Source organism: Sabethes cyaneus, chromosome 2, assembly GCF_943734655.1.
Source record: "Sabethes cyaneus chromosome 2, idSabCyanKW18_F2, whole genome shotgun sequence".
NCBI lineage: Eukaryota > Metazoa > Arthropoda > Insecta > Diptera > Culicidae > Sabethes > Sabethes cyaneus.
The window spans coordinates 101573923-101593085 of NC_071354.1; the positions used below are offsets into that span (position 1 = coordinate 101573923).

Sequence of the window (19163 nt, forward strand, 5' to 3'; positions counted from 1 at the left end):
TCGCCGACCAATTCCAAAGTATCTCCATTTATCACCACCGTAGTTCCAACACCCGAAGGGCTATCGCGCTTTCTCCAGCCACTATGTACATTGTTTTGGCAGAGTTTATGATAAGCCCTATCCTCGCAGCTTCCTCCTTAAGATGCGTGTACAGCTCTTCCACAGCTCTACGGTGAACACCGATGATCTCTTTCTATCCTTCTATTCTAGTAGAAACATTGTTGTATTTAAAAAGAAGCTGTGTAGTAAAGTATAGTATATTTGCTTTACGATCAGTAATAGTAATTTTTTCAGATCACCAAAAACTGTAATCCATCCAAATACCCTTGGGATAAAGAGCCTTAATAATTTGAATATTTTTAGTTTTATCCTAGTTAGCATATAATACGGTGGATCGGATACCCCGGTTAAATATATTCTGTAACTTTACACTTTTGTATTTCGGAGTATGATAGATTTCAAAGCATGTAGACACTTGAATGTAACTGTAATAACCATCTTTGGTTAAAAGTGAACGGGCAAGGCAAGGTATGTTAGGTAAATATCTGTCTTAGGATCACTAGAATGATGTTAATAATGTTACAGAAGTTCAGTGTGACAAAACTAAAGACTTTGTCGTTTATCCGTTCGACCAGAATTCTCCAATAAAAACTTTATAACTGTTACCATTTTGCTTTCTTTTAATCGGCTTTATGGAACAGGGTACATTTCAAAGGTATGTAACGGTTATGGCATATTTGAAATAATTTGAATTTCACTCGAATTCTATAAATTCATCATCACGCCAATTAATTTTACTGCTTGGACTTTTTAGCATCGCTCTCGCCAGCGTCGCCATCCTTTGTCTTACGCTTGTGAATAATATTCTGAATCTGCTGCCACTCCCGATCAAGTTCCGCTTTTTCATTCTTTTCTGTTTTGTGTTTACGTGTCTTACGTCCATCTTGCATTTTCACACCATATTGAAAAGCCGCCTTTGGAAGAGCCTCCTTGCTACTCATGTAATCTAAAAATTTGAAGTGAATTTTGACAAATAAGAGAATAATAATGGAGTAACAAGCATTACCTGAATATTCTTCTTGAGTGTCGAAATCCCACCGTCCAATGGGTCCCTTCTTGTTACCCAGATCCATTTTGGTATAGTCAACTTCATCATCCGAGTCATCGATAGCATCGTTCATCTCTTGCAATCCAGGATAACACTCGGCATAGCCTTCCGGTTCGGCTGTCAGCTTTGTGATAAGATGCGCAGATATTTTCGGTGGTACAGGAACTAAATGGAAAAGCAAAATAATCAAAAGTGATAGTGCGTATAAACTTAGTCATAGTACTTTGCATAGAGGCAGCTTCGCGCTCTTCCTGCTCGCTAGGTTTGTCGAAATATCTGTGTTTTTCTTGACTATCATCAGCTTTCGAAGAAGAGGCTCCTTGGTCATAACGACGCGTTGGTTTGTATTCGCCAATATCTCCATAAATCGAATCATCCATATGCTTATCATCAGGTAGCTTGAACAATGGCTTGTCTTTGTCCTATAATATCACCGTGCTTTTAATAAAACATGATCAAATTTTATTATGATATAAGTATGCATACCCTTCGCTTATTCTTCTTTCCACGGCCACCCTGGCGCAAATAGGACAAAATTTGCGCTAGCTTATTGATCACTATGTCGTTGGTTGTCAATGTTTGAGTGTCGCCCGCCACCAGAGGAACTTCGGCCTTCGAACGAATTACCGTAGTCGGAATGTCCGTTTCTGCATTCTCATCCTCCAACTCAATGTGATAGGCCATGCGACCCGGTGCGAACATTTCGTTGCGTTCGACATGACGTGATCTACAAGTATAGCACAGAAAACAATATTGACTTAATGCATAAACGAATATTTATCGATGCAGTAGGTAAATCAAATATAATTGATTACGCATTAGAATGAAGTGAAGCACGAAAGAATTATAAGACCACACCTTCTTTTCGTCACCACGTTTGGTGTATTGCGGACAATCACGGTGAACGAAGGATTAGATTAGCTCCAAGATGATTTGATTGATTACGGACCCATTGCATTGTGCATGAATCACGACTTGAACGGGGAATTATGAAAGATTAGGATTACATTTACGACAGGAAACCTATCCTTATCGACTGAAAACTAAACCAACTTATTGGTCAAGGTGGCTCAGCGATAATGGGCATTTGTTATGTGTATGAACGCAAGAACAGCTGTGCGTGGGCAAGTCTTACCAAATATGCCCAATCTACGAGATTTAGTAATGTCACTATCTGTGAGAAGCGCTAACCACAATCTATACAGGATGATTAGAGTCGCTTGTCAGAAATTGAGGCTTTAAGAAATCAAAACAACAGCTTCAACATCAATAAATTTATAATTTTCGTAAAAGATATATCATATTATACAAGAAATACAAACTTACTTGAAATCTTTCTGCTTTTTCTTAGGACATTATACCAAGTTGTTTATCAAATGCGTGACAAGCAAGCACGCATCAAAAGCTGCCTACTTTTGAGCTTCCAGATCCGGTCTTGAAGCGGACCATTCTTGTGATAATCTATACCTATAAAGAAGGATTTCTGTCTGTCTGTCTGTCTGTATGTTCGTTATAGAATCGAAAACTACTGAACCAATCGGCATGAAAATATGCATGTAGAGGTTTTTTGGGGCCAGGAAAGGTTTTAGTGATGGTTAGAAACCCCTCCCCCCACTAAGAGGGGGGGCTCCCATACAAATGAAACACAAATTTCTGGATAACTCGACAACTAATCAAGCAAATAGAACAAAATTTGGCATGTGGGTGTTTACGGTGACAAGAATTTATTCTATGGTAAATTGAGACCCCTCCCCTCTTTATATGGGGAATTATAACTCCTCTCCTCTTTAAAAGGGGGGGCTTCCATACAAATTTCCTCATAACTCGAGAACTAATCAAGCAAATGGAACCAAATTTGGCATGTGGCTGTTTTTGGAGACAAAATTTTTTTCTATGATGAATTGGGACCCCTCCCCGTTTTAGGAGGGGGGGATCCTATACACATGAAATACAAATTTCCTCATAACTGAAGAACTAATCAAGCAAATGGAACAAAATTTGGCATGTGAAAGTTTTCGAGGGCAAGAATATTTTCTATGGTAAATAAGGACCCCTCCCCACTTTAAGAGGGGGGCTCCTATACAAAAGAAATACAAATTTCCTCATAACTCGAGAACTAATCAAGCAAATGGAACAAAATTTGGCACGTGGGTGTTTTTGGAGACAAAAATTTTTTCTATGATGAATTGGGACCCCTCCTCATTTTAGGAGGGGGGGCTCCTATACAAATGAAATACAAATTTCCTCATAACTCGAGAGCTAATCAAGCAAATGAAACCAAATTTGGCATGTGAAAGTTTTCGAGGGCAAGAATATTTTCTATGGTGAATTAGAACCCCTCCCCACTTTAAGAGGGGGGGCTCCTATACAAACGAAATACAAATTTCCTCATAACTCAAGAACTAATCAAGCAAATGGAACAAAATTTGGCACGTGGGTGTTTTTGGAGACAAAATTTTTTTCTATGATGAATTGGGACCCCTCCCCACTTTAGGAACGGGGGCTCCTATACAAATGAAATACAAATTTCCTCATAACTCTAGAACTAATCAAGCAAATGGAACCAAATTTATCATGTGGGTGTTTTTGTAGGCAAGAATATTTTCTATGGTATGTTTTCTATGGATTTCCCCACTTTAAGAGGGCGGGGGGGCAACACAAAAACAAATTTCCTCATAACTCGAGAACTAATCAAGCAAATGGAACCAAATTTGACATGTAAGTGGTTTTGGACGCAAGATTTTTTTCTATGGTGAATTGAGACCCCTCTCTTCTTTAGAAAGCGAGTTATGGCCCATCTCCCCTTTAAGAGAGGGGGGTTTCCATACAAATGAAATGCAAATTTCCTCTTATCTCGAGAACTAATCAATCAAATGGAACCAAATTTAACATGTGGGAGTTTTAGATGGCAGAAATTTTTTCTATGGTGAATTACGACCCCTTCCCATTTTAAGAGGGGAGCTCCCATACAAATGAAATTCAAATTTCGTTATAACTTGAGAGCTAATCAAGCAAAATGGAACCAAATTTGGCAAGTGGGAGATTTTGGAGTCTTGAATTCATTTTACGATAGTTAGAGACCTCTCACCCCTGTGGTAGGGGGATATGGACTCTCATACAAATAAAACAGAAATTTTTGCGAAACTCAAAAACTAATCGAACTCGAGAAATTCGAGACTCTTCCATAAAACATTAGTCAATACAAGACCACAAAAACTATCTATAGTAACACTAGATCATTCAGGACGAGACGGTCGCGAGTGTTGCCGATGACCCGCCGTCGGAAGCGCCGCCAACTGGGGGGCTTGCAAAACTCGAGATTGTGACAAAGATCATCCGAGATTCATGATTTATGTACAACACAGGTTAATTTGTGGCAATACGAAGTTTGTCGGGTCAGCTAGTATTCTATATAAATAGGTGATTTTGATTCTTAACCCCGCTTTAAGGAAACGAATTTCCACCTCAAAACCATTTCTCTCGACACATTTTAAAACAGCTGGATAGCCAAATTATCTTTGCAAATATCAACTCTAATCACTGTGTCGCATTCCAGACATGCTGACGGTAGCATTATTTTTTCAACACAATCGACTAATCGACGTCATTCAGGAGTGACTAGCGATGAAACCACATTCTGGAATGGCAGTTGAATAGTACCTTTATGAAACACTTGAATTATGGATTTGACCTAATATTTTGTTGAGTAAAACTAGCCACCAGTTGAATTAATTTCGAAATTTAATATGCTAATTGTAGTTCAAATTATATAATTGAAACCAAACTTTACAACCCAAAATGTAAAAGATGATGCAAAGTGATGCAATGTAGTGCAATCCGAAAAAACTTAAATTAGAAAACTAAATCTAAGGTTTAAAACTGTTTAAAATGTCATTTGTGTTAATTAAATCATTTTAAAACTAAATTTTGCTTTATTTTTGCTATTATTAATTTTGCTTAGCTTAGTCATATATTATTCAAAATCACGCCAAATTCAATTGCGTACATAAAAGCTTATTGCCATCGATTGTAGAAAAATGACAAGCGAGATAGCTGATAATATGGAAGATGTAGGAGAGAGCCACTATCACAGATAACCGATGGTCACCTGAAGCCATCGTTACGCCTTCATGCAAATTAGATAGACAGTACAATCTGACCGCTCGACGTGACTGCAATAGAATACAGTAAAAAAGTTAAAGCCAAACTTCCAGTGCTAGTTACAGATTCCTAAGTACACTTCATTGACCCGTCTGTCCGTTTGATCGTAGAAGACTGCTGATCAACAAAATTTACAAGTTGCTCATCAACATCCATTGCATTAGTCATCAATCAGTATAATTGGAATAATAATGTTTAAACAAAAAAAAACGCTCGTGAAAATGTGTACAAGAAAGTGTGCCGAATTAGGCATCCTCGATAATTTTATAACACTTTTAATTACTCTTTTACTTTTAATTCCCACATCTTGATCAGATATCCCGTGGCACTATAGTTGTTACAGTACTATACGCTGCATTATGTATGTTACAGCTATCAATGTTATCAATTCAAGTTTAATGTGTGGAGGACAACAATTGCCCTTCTTTACACGTGCCGTGAAGATACCATATTCGCAGCTAAGATATTTTATGATTTAACGTTTGAAACATATTTGAACATATGTTTGAACATATTTGAGTTCGGCACTCATTATTATAGGCCAACGCGAGTGTCACTGCATTTCCTCGAGTTTTATAGAATAGGACCAGTGTTAACAAGGAAGAACAAACACTCGGAGGTATAAATGCACACAATGTACATTCAGCAAGGCATTATGTACTAAATCCTCCGTTGATTGCTGTAGAAAAATGGATGTCCGAGGCCCTAGCCGGGTGTACCCTCGTACGGGCAGTGCGCGGTGATGATGCACTACAAATGGTATTTTATTCGTTGATTGCTTTCCACTCCATCATGCGATCTTGCATTCTTTCCAACACTACAGTGCCCGTTGGAGATCCACAGCTCTGGTCTTGCCCTTACGCGTTTTTCAAACCTTTCTGCCATTCCGATAGATCAACTGTAGCTACAGTGATGGCAAAATTCGGGGCACCAGCACTAGCTGTTCAAGCAGCACACCGCCGCCAACAACAAAATGCGGCGCAGTTTCCGCACTTTCAGATACAGTGGACGCCCGTTCGTTTGAACGATTCCTCATGCAAACTAACGGGGTTAGTTTTTAATTTGAACAACTGGCAACCCTAACTATGCTGGAACTTGTATGAACTGGCCACCCTACTCTTTGTTATTGTTTTGATGGTTTGATTCAGTTGGTAGTTACAAGCAGCGAATATTTCATTCTCCGAACGAATGTCTATCATGATCGTTGGGAAAACACAATGTGAAGCATATTAAACACGATAGACTAGTACAAGCAAATCCTGTTTATGTGCATTGTCTGCATAAGCAAATGATGGCATGTTGAGAATGACAGTTGAACAATGTTCAATTTGCACGTCGTGCAAACCAGCGGGGTTCAAATTAAAAAGTGTTCAGATTAAAAACGGTCAAACGAACGGGGGTCCACCAAGCTTTCATCCCATCTCCTATTTTGTAGTCCTTGTAGTGAAAGTAGCATATATCCATATATGAAATAATACGATTCTTCATGCACATGCTACATGCAGCATATATACATGTTATTTCTACAAGCGTTGTACATAACATTCATCAAAGTAGTAACATTGTATACATTCAATCCTCAACAGACTTCATAGTTATTTTTATGTACATTTCTAAACAATTTAACAAAATCAAGAACACAAACTATTACTTTCCTGTTGCCTTACAGAAATTAATGATTGGTTTAGGGGTGATTTATGTGTTTTGGACAGGCAATACGCGTGTGCTATTTTGGACATTTTCATTTGACTTTTCTGTAAATGTCCAAAATAGCGTACGCGTGACACCTGTCCAAAATACACAAATCACCCTATTACCAAGCGTTCCCCCACATTGAAGGGACTTTACCAATTCGATCCTATTTTATCAGCAGCACATCTCTTCGCTGCACTTACATTGAAACGGCAAATATGCGCATCCATACAGGATTATATTAAGGTGAAATTAGTCATCATTGATTTTGTTCACTGCAAAAGCAGTTTTTTTTGTTTGAAATTAAAATTCTGTTCATAAAATTATTATTGTGTTCAGATTAGCAAGATGAATGCAGTGAATACATTTTTAAATACAGAACCCCTGTTTTGTGCCCAAAAACTGCTTCCGAAATTGGACTTTGCGACGAAAAGGTAATGACTGCTAGTTTCCCGTTAAAACTGAACCGAACTTTTCCAACACAGATAAAAAATGCACCTAGGTTTAATCATCTCGCCATGCAGAATTTGCGATCTGTTGGATCAAGGGACTTTTGCCATTTTTTCTGGCACACTTCTCTAACACAGATTTTGTCACTTTTTTTTCTAAAAACACGTTAAAACTATGACGCCGTATTTTTCAACCAAGCACGAAGCGAGGAGTTTCCGTTGGACAATGCTTCATTATTGTCAATTTTTCAATAGTGCGCACTCAATAATGTGCATCAAATTGCACCACGGAAGAAACGCTGTAGAAAATTACACATTGGGTATTTTCTCTTAAAAATTTGAGTAGAAGTAGTTTAGGGTGTATTGTTTGCACTGTATTTTTATCGCGGTCAGTTTTTCGTAAATTGGAAAAAATGGCGTCACCCGAAAAACAACGTCGCGAATTTATTTTGCGCAAGCACCTGGAAAATTCTCAACTCTTTCGTCATGGATGATGAGACCTCCGTCAAGGTGGACTTCCGGCAGCTTCCGGGGCTACTGTACTTCACCACCCAGCACAAGTTTGATGTTCCAGAGGCAGTAAGGATGCAGACACTTTCAAGATTTGCCAAGAAATACATGATTTGGCAGGCGATCTGCTCATGTAGTAAACAGAGTGCGCCGTTCGTGACTACCGGCCCGGGACTGTAAACGGGCAGATCTACCTCAAGGAGCGTCTACAGAAGCGTCTGCTTCCTCTGTTGAAGTAACACGAGGGCCTTACGATCTTCTGACGGGATCTAGCTTCGTGCCACTATTGAAAGGATGTCCTGGAGTGGTACGAAGCCATCGGGGTAACTTTCGTAGCCAAGGACATGAACGCACCGGAACTAAGGTCCAATGAAAAATACTAGCCTATTATGAAGCAGGCACTACGGAAGAATCCCAAGGAGGTCAAATCTGAGAAAGACATGAAAAAAAGTGGGTTGTACAAAACTTTTTGAGTGGAGTTAAGCGCAAGGTGCGAGCATAAGATTATGGTATTAAAGTTGAATGAAATAAATATGCCAAAAGCTTACTAATGGGTTATATTTTATTGTCTGAAAGTTTGAAAAGGATCGGTGAATTAGGTAACTTTCTACAGCGTTTCTTCCGTGATGCAATTTGATGTGGGACACCCTTTAAATCAGAAGTTAAATTAATGTTTTGGAGTCAAAAGCTAAAAAAACAAAGTTCAAATTTGGAAATCTGAATTCAACTGAACTTCAGATTGGTTTGGGGCGAACCAACCAACGGTTGAAAGCCCCATCAAATAGTTATTGTTATTGACTTGTTCGCCATCAGGTATACTTTAGACTCTGTCGACTGTTAGTTTCGTAATTTTTACCGTGCTTTTTTGGCCTTTTCAGTCTTTTATGGAATTTAGAACTGGCTATTTCAATTCACTCCGACGTTTCGACTATCTAAAATAAATAGTAACAAATAGTCGAAACGTCGGAGTGAATTGAAAAAGCCAGTTCTACATTCCGTAAAAGACCAAAAAAGCTCGGTAAAATTTTAGATTGGACTTCCAATAAATCGGACTTAAAATTAGACGTGAAAACGGACATGAAAGTGAATTTGGACTTAGGTTGAAGTTGGACTTTGAGCTTGTAGTTTTATATCAGTTTCAATTGAAAATGGTCTTGAAACCGGATTGGAAATTGGACATGAAATTGGAGTTCAATTGGGCTAGAAATTAAACTTGGAATTGGACATGACATTAGATACAAATGTTTACTTAAAATTAGACAGGAAATCATACCTAAAATAAAATTTGGTTTTAGTTTAATTTTGAATTGAATTAGAATTAAAATCGGACTTGCAGTCGGACATGAACATGGATTTAAAATCAGAGTTTATGATGGGCTTGAAATTCTACTTCTTCTTTCTTTCTTCTTCAGCATAGAGCCGAGGTGGCTCGTGCTGTTTCAAGCACTCGTCTCCATCCAACTTGGTCTTGGGCCACTCGTCGCCAATTTCATAGTTGCCTCAGAAGTCGCAAATCGCTTTCGACCTGGTCGAACCATCGTGCACGTTGGGCCCCCTGTTCCTGGTGCCGGTGGGGTTGTTGAAGAGGACTATTTTCGTCGCACTATTGTCCGGCATCCTCACGACATGTCCGGCCCATCGTAGCCTGCTAACTTTCGCTAGATGTACGATGGGAGTCTCCCCAAGCAGTACCTGTAGCTTGTGATTCATACGCCTCCGCCACTCTCCGCGTTCAGTTTGTACTCCGCCAAATATCGTCCGCAGTACTTTCCGCTCGAACACGGCAAGGGCGCGTATGTTCTCCGTGAGCAACGTCACGGCTTCAAGACCGGTCTACTAAGGGTTTTGTACATTGTTAGCTTCGTGCGGCGGCATACGCTTCTTGATCGTAGCGTTTTACGAAGGGCAAAGTAGGCCCGATTTCCCGCTTGGATGCGCCGCTGGATCTCCTTACTAGTTGTTGTTGTTGTCCGCGGTCCCCAGCGATCCCAAAATCACGAACTCCTCTACCACTTCTAGTTCGTCGCCGTCAATGGTTACCGTCCGTGGGAACCACACGTTTGTTTCCTTTGAGCCTCTTCCTTTCATGTATTTGGTCTTCGACGCATTTATTTTTAGCCTAATTCTCCTAGACTCTGGTTTCAGTCTGGCGTAGATTGCCTCTGCCGTCGCATAATTCCTTGCTATGATATCGAAGACATCTGCAAAGCCTAGAAGATGACTACCCTTGGTAAAAATCGTGCCTCTCGTTTCGATGCCCGCTCGTCGGATCACCCCCTCAAGAGCGATGTTGAACAGCATGCAAGATAAACCGTCACCTTGTCTCAACCCTCGTCGCGTCTCGTAGGGACTCGAGAGTGTCCCACATCTTTCGATCCAATGTAGCTCTGATCAGTGGCGTCTGTTTGCCTGGGAAACCGTGTTCGTGCATTATCTAAATTCTACTTACATTGTAGAATATATTCTCTCGAAATGACTGAGCAGTTCAGTCGGTAATATTTTCTTTAGCGTACGGAGCAAAATAGTCTCGAGGTCCTACATATGGTGTTTGTTAGAGGAAACGGTATTTTATAACATTTCAAAAGCAGAGCAAACGGTAGAATAGGAAACTGAAAGCACTGGGTGAATGTAAGAAGCAGATTTCTCTGTCTCTTTAGGAGAAGCCCACAAAAGACTGGCCGATATTATCGATTTTGGTAATGGCGGTTACAGTACCTTACCTTCGTTAGGACATTCTTGATTCCAATGGCATAACACATTATGTTTTAATAGCAAAAGATTAATATAAGTAAAGTACGTTAGAGCAATGATTTCAATTAAGCCGTAATCAAGTTAAGTCAGTTTCAAAAATCATATACCAAGATACAGCCCTATAAAAGGTGATACTAAGACGTTATCCTTCTACCGTCTAGTAATCCAGGGACAGGCATAACCATAATGAAACAATTCGCAGTACTAACTTTACTCGTTACTTTGGGAGTTCAGGTATGATTTAGTATTACCGTATCACTATCTGTGTAAACCTAATAATTATATCTCCAAAAAGGCACTTCCGGACCGCAGTCCTTATATTGTTAATGGATATCCGGTCGCTCATCAACCATATAATGCATATGTTCAATATCTGAATGCAGTGAATGCAGGATACTTTGGCGGTGGCTCGATTATTTCAAACAGACACATTATCACAGCTGCGCAGAACATTTATGGGTAAGCCAAATATTGATACCTTGAGGGCATAATTTAACAAAAACATTTGTCATTTCAATAGATTTGTCCGATGGGACATTGGTCTCGGTAGCAATGTTTACAATCAGTTAAGCATGTTAACAACCACTATGGCTACCTTTCATCCTAATTTTAATACTGTCACCAGAGCGAACGATATTGGTATAATTACGTTGATGAATGCCATCAGTTTGACATCAACTATAGCTCCGATTTCGATGCCGTCTTTGCAAGAACAATATCAATTACCGTTAGAAAATGAACAGGGAACCATTGTTGGATTTGGTTTAACGTCTTCACAATGTAGGCGGCTTCGTTTCAGTTAGAGCACAATACAAATTATAGTTTTAATTTTTCTGTATCTTCTCCTATAGCCACTGCTCGTTCCGACATTCTGATACGATCGTTCCAGCGAGTTACGGCTGGTGTTCGTTGCCAGCAGTACTACCTGATCACTATTCCGAATCACTTCTGTGCTGAAGATACCACCGAGATATCCAACATCTGTAACGGTGACATTGGGGCTGGTTTCGCCACTTACTCGGGAAACAGCCCACTGCTGACTGGTATAGCGTCGTTAATTACAAGCAACTGTGCCAGCGGTACCCCGTCCGCATACACACGAATCGTTCCATACAGACAATGGATTCAACAAGTGACAGGAGTTTAAAATATGCAAAACATAATTGCAGAAGATTCAAACTATGAAAATAATGAAATTTAAATTTATATTCCATCATTTTGCATGATTTTTTCATAAACATTCGAAATCTTACAGATGCACATCTGTTACACCAGAAGCTATTCATATATCTTTCAGAACAATCAATATTTATGTTTGTTTTTATAACGGTAGTTTATACAATCGACGGAGTGGGCGGTAGGAGAAAGTAATGAAACAAAGATGTTTATGGTATCTCAGGGAAGGCAACACGTGAGGAAGAAAGAGTGAAAAATTAGGTAAGGGAAGGTCATTGCAGCAATGCATGAAAAGTTGAGTGCCGCTCCTCTTTAACCAAACGCGGGGATCCGCGGTTCAAATCAAGCTAAAGTCGGAGCCAATCGCTCAGTTATAAAAAATTAAATAAATGTTTGACCTCATTGAAGGTCAAAACAAAACACGATGTTGGTCTACAGCCAATACTTATGAGTGTAATCATTTATTGTATTTTTTTCTAAATTCTATTCAAGCTAAAAATTGATCGCCCTCATAAAACTATGAAAGTGCTGTTAAAAAAAATCATTTTTCGATTTCGACTATTTGTCCGATAAACAAGTAATTGTCATTGTTTGATCGAGATTGGAAGTTGGGTGCAAAGATATCCATCCAAAACCTAATCATATTCAGCGACTACCTGCCGTCTGGATTTCGGGATTGGCAGGATGAGGCGGAGCATTGTCATGCGGCAGCAAAATTTTATCATGTCATTTCATGTATTCTGTTTTTTATTTGGTAAAACGAATCACTTGTAGCCTGTATGTATAACCAGTAATGTAATCGCCAGGTTTTAGCAGCTCATTTCAGGCAACAATTTAGGTTTTAGATTTAGATTTTGTAACAACTCTCAAGTGAGCTGCTACCCCGACAAACTTCAGCAGCACGAGACCCGGACTTCGTCGCAAGGTCGGCGCGCTACTGGGCAAACTGGAGGGATTCCGCGATACTAGAATTACACTAAAATGGCCAACTTCTTTATTAGAGTGTCTTTATTGTGCGGTGTAGTGTTTCCAATGGGTTGGGTTCACTGCTTTTCGACTGTGACGGTGACTGAATTGACCGGCGAGCGCTCGCTGATCCTCGGTGCGACTACGGGCGTCTCCAATACCGGCTGGCAAAATGGCGTCGACGACGGAATGGCGGGTAACGAATGGGCGACCTGGAAAGGCGTTCCAGGCAAGTATTCTCCCAGGCGCTTCCTTCTTTGACTAAAATCGGCTGGCGACGGACGATACCGACTTTTGCCAGACCGAGAAGGGAATCCTCCTTTATGTTTAGGGCCAATGCCCGAGGGTTGATGTCCTCCTTGGCAGTTATGATCGCGGACGATCAGAGGACGAAACGCTGGTCCTTTACGGGTAAGGCGTAGGCAACCGTCAAGTTGCCTAGGCCGAAACGAGTGCAGGGTGTCTTCGGTTGCTCGCAAGCTTCCGGAACGCGATCGCCGATCGCTAAACAAAACGGTATTCAAAAGTATACAGAAAAAGGTCCTATATAAAGGTGGAGATTTTTCCCTTTTAGTAGCTGTTCGGCTTTTCGATGGTTGCGTTGTAGTTACCTGAATGCTCGGGTAGGGAATTTGCAAGAGCTCCGAAATTGGCACTTTGGCACAATTAAAAAATACCTTTTAAAATTTTATACTTCCACTGCACTCGTTCGCCTGATTCGAAATGGCCGTTGGCACATTCTTGAGAACGGCCTAAAGGTGCTATTCAATTGATTTGGCGGTTTGTCGACCGCATTGTATTTTGTGCCGTTACCCATTAGCCCATCGGTGTAGTGGAGTGTGTTTGAACTGTGTTGAGCGTTTAGTACAGGATTCAAAATAGGTGGGCGTTTATCATAATCATGCATAACAAATTAAAAAAGTATTTAATCATACTGTAACGGTCGGTTACAATTTTAGATGGTTTTTATGACCAAAATTAGTTATGAAAACCGCGATAACCACAATGGAACTTACATTGTTCCTAGGCATAGTATATACTTATACAGCACCTTTTTGGTCCTACCAGATAAATTACATCACATTGAAGGTAACTATCTTTCGGGACTTACATTTTTAGTGAAACAAATCTTTATGTTCTAGCGGTACTTCTTCGTAAGTAAGATTTTTTTCGTCTCATCATGGTCAAACAGCAATTGCTTACAGAAGTCTATATACGTATTCTATGAATTGTGCACAAGAGCTATTCACCTTTCACCAAAAAGTGGAAATAGTTTAAGTCACAGCTCAACATTGCAAATAGGGCACGGGAGGGTATTTTCAGCAGGCTTCTAAATTCAGCATGTATGCCTTTTCTTTCGCCAATAAAAATACTTTGCCGACATACAATTTTAATATGTTATAACTATTTTCTCAAGACTGTAAGTAATACACTATTTTTTATTCAAAGAACGTCAAAACCACCTGTTCTTCCACTTGAACCAGGTCATAGGCCGAAAAAATAGATGCAATCGCTTAATGGGTCGAAAATACCCTCCCGTGCCCTACCTTTTTATTTTGTGTGATTCGCATTGGTTCTAATGCTGTTTCTTCGTACCGTAATGCGGGAACAAATTAATCACCGGGGTGAAATTGATCAAACGTACAGCTCAAACAAACTCTAAACTTTGGCGGTATTATGAAATAAAATTTATAACTTTTTTTTGTTTGTTATGTTGAAATATCATCTAATGGTTTATTTGATTGAGAATTGCTAAAGAATTACTCATTAAATTACTTTTTAAATAAAATTCATATTCGCAGCATATTTGTTTTGATTCTTTTGCAACGTAAACAAACATTTTTTTCATGCATCAAAACGATATTAATGAACGTAAAACATATTAACTCATACCCCGCCGATAGTTTACGTTCCAAAACAGTGATCGTTGTATAGTAATTGTTACTGAAATAGGAAACCAGCTCTTTTCTTAACCTGGTAACCATGGTTAACATGCGGTAATGGAATCTAATGTAATGTTCTGCTTTCGGTGTTTCCTTAAAATTAATTTTTAAAATTATTTTTCATCAAAATACTACCAAGAAGAGAATAATCATTTAGTTCATTATACAATTACCAGACAAAGTTATACATAAAACTATCGTTACAAATAACAATACATTGCTGAAATAATACTTCCCCTTGACTCGCTCGGACGAAGTAAAAATATGTTTTATGTGAGGACACAAGTTTTAAATTTTCATTAAAACTGCCGCAACTGAAGAAATTGGTAGCTACGCTCAACAAGTAATCGTTTGACTCCTACCTTTTGTCCAATACTGGAAGTTGCATGAGTCGAACCAAGCTATAATCTAAGATTATTACCGGATTCGAGCCCATTGGTTCCACTCATGCACCTTCCAGCATTGGACAAAAGGTAGGAGTCAAAACGACTACTTGTTAAGCGCAGCTACCGATATCCCCCCCCCCCTCCTCACCTTTCCGCTCTTCCTCCTCCCCCTGCAAAAAATTTTCATTTATTTCCCCTGCCCTCTCACCATCAATTGTAGAACCTTCGTTTCAAAAAATATCAGTATATATGTATGACCGCATTTCGAAGTCAAGCCTAAAAACATGAGATTAGTGATCAATTTGCCCCCGGATCATGGTATCTATGTCGGGAGAGCCCATCACAATATTCATATACAGCACTCGTGCGCTAATTGCACGTCCTCTAATCGCACCGTCTTTTAATTGCACGTCCGCTAACTGCACGATCGTGCAATCAAAAAGCAGTTATCTGTCAAACTACACGTGGTTTCCCAGGTGGTTGCTATAAACAAAAATGCAGCGTTGCCGAATGCAAACTCTCTATCTCTCCATTACATAGATACATTACAAACAAATTCATGCAAATTTGGCTAAACTTTGACTAATTGAACACATTTTTATTAAGCTTTTAGTTCGTTTGTAAAAATCTAAATGTTTTTCCCAAAATTTAGCGTACGTGTGAATGCGTGTGAAGAGTTCTTTACAGTGATAACGCATCACGTTTTACAATAAATATTGGCAACCATCGTGCAATTAAAAAACGAAATTCGCTAATCGCATCGCCTCATTCGTGCAATTAGCGAACGAGTGCTGTATTTATAATAAATATATTAACATTTAATATCAAATATTATCTTTCTACAAAAATAAATACAATCGATGCATTAGAATAATGATTTATCGGTCCTCATTTAGGCGGTCGTAATTTAGTGATAACAGCAACATTATCGAAGAGCATACGTATACCGACTTACGGCTATATAAAAGACGACGCTTGGACATTATCCTTCTACTAATTTATTAATCCAGTAGAAAGGAGTTATCCATGAAACGATTCGCATTTATAGCCTTGCTCTTCACTGTGGGTGCTCAGGTATGTTTTATTATTACTGTACTGTGCAGAAACTAACCCTTATATCTCCAAAAAGGTACTTCCAGACCGTACTCCCTATATTATTAATGGACACCCAGCTCCTCATCAGCCCTATAATGCATACGTTCAATATCTGAATGCGCAAAATGCAGGATACTTTGGCGGTGGCTCAATAATTTCAGACAGACACATCCTCACAGCTGCTCATATTATAAACGGGTAAGCCAAATATTGATTACTTATGAGCTTTCAACATTAACACCCTTCGATTCGCTAGATTTGTCCGATGGGATATTGGTCTCGGCAGCAATGCTTTCACTCAGTTAAGCATACTAACCACCAATATGGCTGCGGCTCATCCTGACTTCAATGTCAATACTCTAGATAACGATATTGGTATCCTTACGTTGGCGCATCCCCTCATTTTTAGCTCAGCGATAGCTCCAATTACGCTGCCTGCTTTGCAAGGACAACTTCAATTACCGTTGGAAAATGAAGAGGGAGCCATTCATGGATTCGGTTTTACCACAGCAGCATGTAAGTTTCAGTTCCGTTCAAGTACTGTCAACGTGATAGCTCTTTTTTGAAACTTTTCCGGTAGCCCCTATTCGTTCGGACTTTCTGATGCGATCGTTCCAGCGAGTTACGTCTTCTAATGTATGCCAGCAGTACTACCAGGTTATAATTCCGAATCACTTCTGTGCTGAAGATACTGTCGAGCAATCCAACCTTTGTTTCGGTGACCTCGGGGCTGGTTTCGTAACTTACGTACGAGGCAGTCCAACGCTGACTGGTGTAGCATCAATGATTGCAAATGACTGCGCCAGTGGTACCCCAACCGGATACACTCGAGTTGGTACATATAGACAATGGATTCAGCAGGTGACAGGAGTTTAACGTGTTCATATCAAGAATTTAAAAAAGTATTATAACTGTTATTGATGATGAAAAATGCAGAAGTGTTTTCAATTTATATGATATATGATACCAGCTGACCCGACAAACTTCGTATTGCCACAAATTGAAGTGTGTTGTACATAAATCGTGAATCTCGGATGACCTTTGTCACAATCTTGAGTTTTGCAAGTTTATGGGGAGTTCATGGGTGTTTTAATATACAAATTTTCCTCACAGTAAAGTAGAAAACAACTCCCCCCATTGCTTAGCCTGATAAAATAAAGCGGATAGCATTTAAATATTCGCCATCATTACAAACCATTTCGCCGAATACCAGTTTGCGGAACACCAATTCTCGGTTGACCATAACGCGGAATACAGAGTTTCGCAGAATACCATTTCGCGAAAAACCTTACGCGGGATGTACCATTTCACGAAAAATCTTTTCGTAGAAAGTACCGTTTCGCAGGGGTGACCCAACTGAAGGAAAGTAACAGAAGTCAGTAGATCTAGGAAAATAAATAAACCTAGATAGAGGTGATCTCTACGGGGGGCTGCCCCCCGCAGTGGCCGGCACTTGCGACGGCAGGTCGCCGGCAACACTCGCGGCCTATGGCCGTCTCGAGCTGAATTATCTAATGTTACTATCAGAGGTGGCATAAACCGCAGCGCAGACCAAAAGACACACATTCTTAAACAACACAACACTCGCCATGCGGTGTGTGTTCGCCCACAAATTCCCTTCAGTGTCTCTTTTGCTAAACACGCTCTTTCGTGTTTTACGCGCACCAGGAAAAGGTAGTCGCAAACGCAGAGTGATAAATTTGCTGCGTGCTTTACCACACCAAGAGCCGCACTCTGCGCGGCTGGATTGTACACCCTGCGCTGGGTCAGTTGAAGTGGTGTGATTGAAAAAAACCCGAATTAATCCACCTAGCGGCGTGACCTAGCCTTTCTACTGCCACAATAATCATTATTTAATTTCTCAGGAACATCTATAATTAACTTGACTATATTTTTAAATATCCGTTCCGTATTCCTCAAAATCCTTATTTGCCAGTAAAATTCACAACGTATTGCGTAGAATAATTCTATTTTCTTTCCTTGGATGCGTAAATACTTGTAACCGTCATTTATGTTATTTGATGAACACCTTATTTAGTTTTATAATCGGTCGGCCTTAACTTTTGGGTTTCAGAGCCACATACGAAACTTGTTTTGAACTGACAATATGAAATATGCGTTCATAGCATATTTTTGATATTTTTTTTGAGTGGTTTTAGCCCAAAGGGTAGATTTTTTTTGATATTTTAATATTAATACCATGCGTTCAAAAGTTAGCATCTTTGAAAAACAAGAGTTCAGAAAAATTATTATTATACTTCGTTTTTGAAGAAAAAGGATATCTACAACAAAATGATTAATCTCAAAATTTTACTATTAGTTTGCTTGGCTTCAATTTTGCAATCTCTCTCTTTTGTCAACCTCCCGGCATAAAAGAATCATATAAAAACCCGATTAAATCCACCTAGTGGTGAAAGGAACCTTTGTTATACGGTCTTACTTGCTATTTGAGATAGAAATCGACACGTCTTCGGTACATAATTCATCTATTGGTTGTAGTTGCGTAGTGCGTTGGTTTACATAATATTTTTGAAAATTGAATAAGTTTACAAAATTTGAACAAAATAGGAACACTTTTAAATTTTGATGAAAAAAGGATCATGAAATTGCTGAGTAAGGATAAGTAAGTTGTTATTAATCTGAGTAAGTGCAAATAAAAGTAAGTTGTAAGAGGAAATCTTATCCTTTAGCATATACATTGTCTAGTAAAGGTCTAGTTTATAGGTTTTTGAACTATGCATAGTTTCCTGTAATGCCATTCTATTTGAATCACATCAATAGAGTTTTCTTGAATAATTTTCATCAATTTTTATTAACTCACGCTGTTGTATTTTATACAACACGTGTAGGTTTTTCAACGCCATATTGTTATAAAGTTACAAATCGTTGTTTAACTAACGTATATTCTTCAACAAACTTATTGTGA

General features: G+C 39.2%; 3 protein-coding genes across 3 annotated transcripts in view; 2 read left to right on the plus strand and 1 right to left on the minus strand.

The window, feature by feature from the left end:
- Positions 1-338: 338 nt before the first annotated feature.
- The window catches only part of LOC128733740 (protein Red), a 78313-nt gene continuing 59488 nt past the window's right edge, over positions 339-19163 (minus strand). Inside the window, exons 2-5 of the mRNA XM_053827509.1 lie at positions 1595-1835; positions 1332-1530; positions 1067-1273; positions 339-1006 (exon numbers count right to left, since the gene is read on the minus strand). Coding sequence (XP_053683484.1) covers positions 795-1006; positions 1067-1273; positions 1332-1530; positions 1595-1835 — 859 coding nt within the window. The 3' untranslated portion in view covers positions 339-794. The remainder of the gene's footprint in view (positions 1007-1066; positions 1274-1331; positions 1531-1594; positions 1836-19163) is intronic.
- On the plus strand, positions 10858-11818 carry LOC128733743 (brachyurin-like). The gene is made up of 4 exons (XM_053827512.1): positions 10858-10905; positions 10967-11130; positions 11192-11451; positions 11523-11818. Exons 1-4 carry the CDS (start codon positions 10858-10860, stop codon positions 11816-11818), a joined length of 768 nt encoding a protein of 255 aa, XP_053683487.1.
- On the plus strand, positions 16169-17113 carry LOC128733744 (collagenase-like). Its single transcript, XM_053827513.1, has 4 exons — positions 16169-16216; positions 16272-16435; positions 16494-16753; positions 16818-17113. The coding sequence occupies exons 1-4, from the start codon at positions 16169-16171 to the stop codon at positions 17111-17113; spliced, it is 768 nt and encodes a 255-aa protein (XP_053683488.1).

Excerpts from the sequence above, each read along its gene's own strand:
- LOC128733743 (XM_053827512.1), top strand. The coding sequence starts at position 10,858 with ATGAAACAATTCGCAGTACTAACTTTACTCGTTACTTTGGGAGTTCAG. Across the intron at positions 10,906-10,966 it reads TCGTTACTTTGGGAGTTCAG|GCACTTCCGGACCGCAGTCC; the intron begins GTATGATTTAGT and ends ATCTCCAAAAAG. Across the intron at positions 11,131-11,191 it reads GCTGCGCAGAACATTTATGG|ATTTGTCCGATGGGACATTG; the intron begins GTAAGCCAAATA and ends TCATTTCAATAG.
- LOC128733744 (XM_053827513.1), top strand. The coding sequence starts at position 16,169 with ATGAAACGATTCGCATTTATAGCCTTGCTCTTCACTGTGGGTGCTCAG. Across the intron at positions 16,217-16,271 it reads TCTTCACTGTGGGTGCTCAG|GTACTTCCAGACCGTACTCC; the intron begins GTATGTTTTATT and ends ATCTCCAAAAAG. Across the intron at positions 16,754-16,817 it reads CGGTTTTACCACAGCAGCAT|CCCCTATTCGTTCGGACTTT; the intron begins GTAAGTTTCAGT and ends CTTTTCCGGTAG.